The sequence below is a fragment of the Cryptomeria japonica genome, chromosome 4 (assembly GCF_030272615.1).
Source record: "Cryptomeria japonica chromosome 4, Sugi_1.0, whole genome shotgun sequence".
In the NCBI taxonomy this organism is placed as follows: domain Eukaryota; kingdom Viridiplantae; phylum Streptophyta; class Pinopsida; order Cupressales; family Cupressaceae; genus Cryptomeria; species Cryptomeria japonica.
In genome coordinates this window covers 691,874,699-691,883,564 of record NC_081408.1, presented here as the reverse complement: position 1 = coordinate 691,883,564, position 8,866 = coordinate 691,874,699, and the positions used below count along the sequence as shown (strand labels likewise).

The window sequence follows — 8,866 nt, the reverse complement described above, 5'->3', positions numbered from 1 at the left end:
GCAATGCTTCACTTTGATCTATCCTTTTCCAAAGCCTTGTGATTGATCCAAGTTCAAATGGATTCTCCAAGTTAACCAACTGGTGTTTCATAAACAATGCAAAGTGTTTACATTGTTTTTTAAGATGATCTGAATTTAAAATTCCTTCTATTGGTTGTCCATTGCAATATGCATCCTTTGAAAATGTCAATATCAATTCCTCTAGTTTTTTATGAAACATCTTTGCGTCATTTGGATTATCTCCAATTGAATGCCAAAATTGAGGATACACACAACCCATAGCTTCAAGTATTTCTTCTCGAGGGAATCTTTCATGAATCTCAGTTGAAAGTTCATATGCAATAGACTTCAAATTATTACTAATAGATTTAACAATCCTGTCAAAATCTTCCTTTTTAAGTGGTAGTGCTCTGCCTCGCTTGCCCATCTTAGATTGGTGCATTGGTATGTGAAATCCTTTTACAAAGACACATAACTCATTTTTTGTATTGAAATGTAAAAGAATTTTAGCATGATTCAGATCTGTAATTATCTTCCACCTAAAAAAATTTGGGCTTCACTCTGTTAGATCTGAATATAGACTATCCAAGCTCAAGCATGTCATTTTACGTAGAGTTTTATACTCATTGATATACATAGTTGTGTCTTGGGCTTTCTTAACAAGCTTGTTCATTGAATCCAGCATGGGGAGAAGACTAGCTAAAGTTAACATAGTCTCTATATCACTTAACTAATGTAAGAGATCAGGAGCTTTGTCTACTATGAGGCGTTGCTCATACATTAGTCCGATCAAGGATTGGTATTCTGTTAGAACTCGTTCCGTTGGTCCATGCAAGGAGATCCATTTGGTCTCAACATCCCTGAGAAGCTTGTATCTTGTTGTTACTCCCTCAGCAAAAATTTGAAATTCTACAAAACGTTTAGGACTTCAGCAGAAGTATGAGTGGACCTCATGGACTAGATCTTCAACTTTTGACACTGTAGGGAAATTGCTTGCAATTCTATATGCTAAATTCATTCGATGGGCCATGCAGTGAATGCCAACCATGTATGGTGCAATACTAGTTTGTAATCTTGCGCAAAGATCGGTCCTTTGACCTTGCATTACTGCAGCTCTATCAACTCCAACACACACCAACTTCTTGGCAATTTTCAAGTCATCCATACCAGCGATTTCATTCAAAGCTTTCTTAACTTCCAAATATAAATTTTATGTTGTTGAATTGCCCCTCATTTTACGAACACATAGTAGATGAGCTCGGGGGACGTTTTCTTTTACGGTATACACATGCATACAAACCCAAGGAGTGTTATCTACCTCAATAACTTCATCTATGGATAATGAAATGAAATTTGACTCTTTTACAGTCTCTTGTAAATTTTTCTTTTCCACCTTAGCGAGACAGTTTGCCATTTCCCATCCAGCGTTTATTGACCAATGTGACATAGGATAGTGAGGAACATTCAAAAAAGATAATAAATTACTAAATTCTGGGAAAAATTTCATAGGACGCCCTCTCGATAGAATATGAAAAATAACACTCATCTGAACAGTCTTTGCTAGGTTTGCATCTTTCGTTGCATGTTCAAGCCCAACCTTGATTGTATTTTCAAATCCACTATTACCAATCAGTGTCATTTTGTGGTTATGCTCTTCATATTCTGCAACATACTTAACATGAAAGACATTCTTCCTTTTATTTCCATCTTACTACTAGTGTTTCCTTTCCGTCTATGATCTATTTTTCATAAACCTTACCAATATGCTTTTCTATGGTGTCAAGCTTTAGCTGCATCTTCTTCTTCTTCTCTCTTTTAGTTTTCTAGCTACAAATCTTACACATGCATTCTGTTGGTTGTTCATCATTGTTTGGGACTGGTTCAATGAATGGGTACTTTGCTACCTAATCAATCTTAAAAATCCTTGTCATCTCCCACTCTCGCCCCAGTTTTACTTTCCTTTTTCTTTTCTTCCTACCAACATCATCTTCAGTACTAGCATTTGCATCCGAGTGAATTATCTCATTGTGTGTATCCCTTAGAACATCTTTTGTTGTGTCGATATTGTCATCCTCATTTGATGCATTTAACTCAATGACAATCCCACCTTGTGGTGGTGGTGAGCTACTGTGAATGGCTTCTGCAACTGCAGAAGTTGATGGACCATAAACTTTGCCAATTCCAAAGAAAGATTTTATGGTACTATCTTTAAGTTTAAGTTTTGGGCATTTTGATGGCCTCCCAATCCCTTCATTTTCACTGCCCTGAGGAGTTTTGCCCTTGTTTGACATCCCAATCCCTTCACCACCCTGAGGAGTCTCAGTCTCACCCTTGTCTAACATCTCAATCCCTTCACCACCCTGAGGAGTCTCACCCATGTCTGACTGTGACATCTTGAGTCTTGACCTCTCACTATGAGTTAAACGTTAAAACTAATACTATCAAGTATGAAGAAATGATTACTCACCTTTATGCCTTCTCAATTCTCTGAATCAGGAATCAGGAATGCCTGGGCCTGTGTTGTAGGATTGTAACTCTGGCCCTCCACCCTACAATGAACTTTGACATTCCAACTCAAATTGCGGAATGCGAATCAAGAGCTCCCAAATTTACTAATCAGACATGAACAAATTGTAAGAAAGAGTGTGTTTATATCAATCCATGATTGCATTTTTGGCGAATTGTGTGGGCGTGCAATGAACATTTAATTTAATTGCATTTTTGGCAAATTGGGCGGGCGTGCAATGAACATTTAATCGAAATGGGTCCTCGAATGCTTATAATGTTTTAATTGATATTGGCGAATTTGGCCGACGCCTGCAATGAACATTTAATTTACCATTGGCGAATTAGGTCCTAGGTACGTGGTTGTTTTACTATTGTTGGCAAATAACAGAGGTGATCTAATACCCACGTCCGAGTGATTCCAGGCGAATATTACGAGCATGCATGTCGAACGGTGTGTGGTCAATGGCGAAGCCAGAATACAGTGTACTGTTAACCCCAAAATTCTGGGCGATTTGACCATGATGTTGCCCCAGACTATTCGCCATTTCCTAAAAAAAAAAATGCAAAAATACACGGAATTAGCCAATTGGCGAAGATTCACCACTAAAAAACTCTCTGGATAAAGGTAAGCACAAATGTGTGTATAAGATGCATAGTAGGAAAATAATTTAGATACAAGAACTAAAGGTCTACATGTAAAGAAAGTAAATCTCTTGACCTTACCCTTAGTGATTTATTTGGGTGGATGAATCTACCATCAATGGGAGGAGCTAGTTATGTCAAGTAACAATTCCTAAAGGAAAAGGATGAAGTGTTTGGAAAATTTGAATGTTTAAAGCATCTATACAAAATTAAAGTGGAAACATGGTGAAATAAATAAGAATAGATAAAAGTAGAGAATATGCCAATAACAAGTTCAATGTTTTTTACAAATGAAAAAAATCAACCATAATTTATCTTCTCTCTCTTGGTTCTAAACCTATTTCATTCTATAGTAAGAAGCCATATAGTATTGTTTTACCAACTACAAGGTAGAGTGTACAAAAAACAATGAGGTACAACTAAAGAAATGACTTGGTTATAGGATCCTTTTTTAGTACTCAAACAACATCAAGTAGGGCACTATTTATTTATTTAATTATTCATTTATGGCAATGAAAGTGTTTGTTTATTTTATAAGAATTGTTTAATGGAAGAACAAAGCATATAGAGGTCTATCAACATTGCATTTAGAATCTTATCTAGTAGTAAGTGATTCCTCTTCAATATTGTACCAAATAGCTAATATTTTAACCAGGTATTCATGTGAGAGTAAGCTTGTATATTTTATAAGTCTTTAAGATTATGAGAATTCACATTGAAAACATTAACAAAAATATTCTTCTCCAAATCCAACCACTTCATATAGTGTACAAAGGTATTTATCATCATATTTCTATTTATATTGTTTCATGTTAGATTAGAAAACTTTCGTGATAAATATTTTTGTTGAAATTGTTAAACTCAATTCTCTTTTACATTTCTCTCTTCTCGAAGACTAAATAGCACCCTCTTTATATTTTAAGTCTGAAAATATTGAGTAAAAATAGAACTGTCCTAATTCACGAAAAAAATTAACATATTCTAAGTCTACTATACATTGAGTCTCTTATTTATGTTTTGGTTCCTTAAGTTGTTTGTTTGAAAATATTGAGTAAAAATGGAATTGTTCTAATTTACCAAAAATTAATATATTCTAAGTTTGATGTGCATGAGTCTAAGCTAATTCATGATCTTGTTCCTCAAATATTTTGTTTTGAAGTTTATATAGCTAGAAAAATCATTAATTATGTGTAGGGAATTAATCATTCTCCATATGTGGAAAATATGCAACCAATAGTACTGAAATCTTCAAGATCAAGTATTATTTTTGTTTAATATAAACATCAATTTAAATTTTCAATTACGACATCATTTATTAGCAGTCTCAAAACTATCTATTAGTAGGTTAAATCAAGTATTAATTTGAAATTGATTTTACATAAGATTTTTTATATTGTGATGACCCATCTTTTCTATTGCATCTTGTTACTTTTATTAGTAGAGTCTCAAAACTATCAATCAGCAAGCTATATTAGGTATGCATCTAAAATTGATTTTCCATAAGACTTTATATATTGTGATGATCCATATTTTCTATTTAAGCACGCACGCACGCCACACACACATATATATAACAAAATTATTATATTACTCTTTTTTTCTAATAAAATCAATTCTATTTCATTTACCTACACAAAAGAAACAATTATTTATAACTGCATTCCTTCCAATTAAAAGTAAAGCCCAATCCACATTATATTGTATTTTATGTCAAATATTATACTATTATCCATACAATTTCAAAACTATCAAAAATTTCTTCCACATATCCATTACCCACTAAAATGCAATTGCTAGTTTTTTCAGTTTTTTCATAACCTCTCAAAAGTAATATATGAATCCATTTCATATTTAAGACATGTTTTATAATAAAAATACATATTAGGCTATTTCTCTATAAATACTGGCTCTCATATATCACCACCTTCACATCCTGTATATAGAACTTGTAGTACTATTTGTTTTTTAACAGAAATTGAAGAGGGGAGAGCACCCAAATTCTTATATAACTTGAGTCTTCCTCCTTTTATTTAAGTATATATGACTGTTACAGGTATTTCTATATTATATTTATCATGGAAAGTATTCACAGGTGCCCAGTCATTTTGTTATGCTATGCTTCTGAACAACTTCTAAGTTATCTTCTGCTATCTCCTTGTAGAATTTAGTAGTAGGAGTAATAATAGGTAAACTTTAATTCAGGAGCTCCGTTGTAGATTCATACCATATATTGTCTGCATAAGATTTGTATGATCAGTGTAAAAGGGAGAATTAGTAAATCATTATAAATAATGAAAAAATCAAATTAATTTAATGGATTTTTTTGTTTATTAGTGAAATAGAAAAGTTTTTAATGAGTTTATTATGTATCAAGTTTTATGGAATACGAGGCTCTGACATCATAAAGGAATGAGGCCATCATCTATGGTGAACGAATTTAATGGAATGGATAGTCCTTAATCTTTGGCTCTTAGCTGAAGAGGTTCAGCCTAAGACTCATACTTTCATAACAGATAGCTTAAATGACTTTAAAAGAAAATCAAAATAAGGTGACCCAATAATAGACAGTCTCTAACAAGTTTGAGAAGATATCCAAAATACAGAAAGACTATAGAAATGGGGATCTAAGGAGTTACTCTAAAGGTTTTGCATGGTCTACACAACAGTGTCACTCGCTTTTCAAAACAATGTAGAATGATAAGAATAGTTAAAATAAGAAATTTTCATAAAGCCAAAGTACTAACATTATCTTACAATGAAGAGGGCTGTGATATAGATAATCTCATAGTTCTAAGGAGTATTTTGATTGGGGATGTGCAGGGATGCAGGGATGGGGTCAAGGGTCTAAATTTGAGGACAGCGAGGGGATGGCTGAGTGGTGGTTGGAAGGTGGTACTGATATACAAATTGAGGTGAATTAAAATCTTCAGCAAAATCTGCAACATATCATCTTTGTGAGTGTCTTATGAAAGGTAAACTAGTTTTCACAAAGTTAAAATTGCAACCAGTATGTAATGACATGTACCATATGGGAGTGACTCAGTGGCATCCCTGGCGGAGATGGCAGAGGTGGTGGTACTGTGGGGGGACATTTTTCCCAAGTCCCCAAGTCTAGGAAATGTCCCAGTACATGGGATACAGGATTTTTTGAGGGGACACATTCCATGGAACAGTGAGGCCCAGCTTAACAGTTTAATAAGTTCCCAATACTTGGAATTAAAGTAGAAAATGTTTTGAAACATATACAGATGTTTAAGTACTTATATTTTGGCTTAAACAAAATATTCTAATTTTTAACTTATTTAGATTGTTCATCTGAAATGACATTTATAGGTGGGTCTTATTAGATAAGCTAGTTTGATTTCAGATGAACCACCTAAACAAATCAAAGCTTAGAATACGCTGTTTAAACTTACCCGACCCATATTACTAGCGAAAAAAATAAGATGCTTACTAAAAATAGAGCTACTAAACATACCTGTTTTCCTTGTTTGAAAAATCAACCAGAAAAATCAACCAGAAGATTTGTATTTGGGGGAAGGCACTTTGCCTGATTCAATGCCAGTCAAGTCGTCTAACAGAATCTCATAATGCCTTTTGACTTCCTCTGGAGATTTCCCATCAACCATCGCAGCCACCTTTTGCCAACGGTCAGGAGTGTCTTTGTCATAGATGGCTATGGCCCTCTCAAACAATTTATTTTGCTTGGATGTCCAAGTTGAAGAAGTGTTTCCCTCAGATGAAGAACTTTGATGACTGGCCATATTGCCGAATTCAAGCTTTCAGCCAAACAAACTCAGGACTGATTCAGAGGAACAATATATTGCACTTGTATGTGCTATGCCAACCTTTCAGTAACAATTTTTTTAATAGAGCTTCTAAAAGACAATGGACACACAAGTCTAACTGGTCGAAAGTAAAAGAATATTCAAAGCAATCCTAGACAACTACCAGCAGCAAATCATCCAAATACTCTTAACCTCCAGCAGGACAATAAAATTACAGTAAAAGTGGAGTGCCCAATTCTTTAATATACTACAGGAGCAAATACAGAGGTGAAGAACTCAATTGAACTAAATACCCAGTGAGGAAATTCAGTAGAATGTGCAGAACAAATGGGACAATTGGTAACTTCTGAAAGAAAACATGTGGGATGAAATTCTCTAGAAAAACTGCAGTTAAGGATGTTCTGAAGGGTCAAAACCCTCAAAGCTATGAAAGTGGATTGATAAATAAAACCCAACAGCTTCAAATGGTTTGACAGACAATGAAATCGACACAAACTAAGGACAAACTAGGCTAGATTGCTTAAAAACCAGAAGTTGAAGCTTTGGTGGTTGTTGGATACAGGGGAGCTATCTGGGGTGTTCCTATAAATAGAGTGGAGGTTAGGTTTTGTAATAATCAGCTATTTGTTGAAAAAAAAAATTAAGACTGTAGTAATAGGATAATTTTTTAATAAATTGTAATGTATTCAGTAAATTTTTTAACATGATGTTGGTGTGACACGTCTTCCAATATCATATGAACTGTCTTCCAATATCATATGGACTGAGAGTGGATCTCATGACCTAATGCTTTATCACATAAGGTTCTTGTACCAGACCCAATCCCACTTGTTGGAATTTTTAAGAGAATACCAAAAAGAACAATAAATCTATGGAAACCAAAAGATGAATAAGACTGGTTATTCAGCAGAATCCATGAACAGAATTTCCCTTTATCAAACACAAAGACTGAAATATACATAATGATAATAATTGCCTATGAGAGTCATTCAATTGGCTATTTGATAAATGGATTTCATAGCTTGTAAACTGTCTCGATAGTTTTAAATGTCTAAGAGAATCCATGGTCGGTTTTCTTGTTGCGAGGTCTCTAATTCATGGTATAAGGTATGTTCCCAACTCATTCAAAGGTGTTGGAAATATGCTATACTTTAGAAATCCCTAGGCATAAAATTTGTGTTTCTGTACCTTCTGAATAAATATGATATTTTTCAGCCGGAAATATGCTTACTACTTAGTACTTTACACCCACCCAAGCACAAAGCCTGGGTTTGTGGGTTTGTGTACCTTAGAATAAACAGGAGAATTTTCTGTACCAGCTAGTTTTAGTCTCTTTAGAGAAACCTTTGAAGCTGCTTTCTATCATTGTTATATTTTGAGATTATAATGGTTGGCACATAGTAGGTATAGTTGGATTTAAATAATATATTAAGTATTGATTTCTTTAGATGGTTCATCTAAAATTATATTGGCTTTTTTTTAAATATATTTGTTTATTAATGTGATCTAAATTGAACCACCAAAACAAATAAATTCTTAAAATATATTATTTAAACAGAACTAACAATCATAACTAATTAAGCTTGTAAATATTATACTGGCTGATCTCACTTTTCACCGGTCTCCATCTTCTCGATATACACTGAATGTTTCTAGGGAGTAATAATGTGTGAGTATTTTCTATGATGTTACTTCCGTTGAACACAAGGACTCTGGCCATCATTATCATCGTTTATTCTATTTATTCTATTATCCTGGTCAATGAGAATCACACCCACCTTACAGAATATATTTCTCTCCACTCTTTTCGAATCAGGCGTCCAGAAACATTGTATCATGAGTCACAAAGACTGTTCTTTTCATATTAGTTCACTTTCTAGCTTGCCAATTGTCTAAGGCAGATTTGGCTGTAGACTAAAGGAAGCCAT

The 8,866-nt window shown here is 34.0% G+C and overlaps 1 protein-coding gene across 1 annotated transcript; it reads right to left on the bottom strand.

Annotated features, from left to right (window-relative positions):
* Positions 1-4,939: 4,939 nt before the first annotated feature.
* Positions 4,940-7,940, bottom strand: LOC131041598 (protein RADIALIS-like 5). Its single transcript, XM_057974735.2, has 2 exons — positions 6,629-7,940; positions 4,940-5,384 (listed from the first exon to the last, which is right to left on the bottom strand). The coding sequence occupies exon 1, from the start codon at positions 6,912-6,914 to the stop codon at positions 6,663-6,665; it is 252 nt and encodes an 83-aa protein (XP_057830718.1). The 5' UTR covers positions 6,915-7,940; the 3' UTR covers positions 4,940-5,384; positions 6,629-6,662.
* Between the last annotated feature and the right edge of the window lie 926 nt (positions 7,941-8,866).

Excerpts from the sequence above, each read along its gene's own strand:
- LOC131041598 (XM_057974735.2), bottom strand. The coding sequence starts at position 6,914 with ATGGCCAGTCATCAAAGTTCTTCATCTGAGGGAAACACTTCTTCAACT.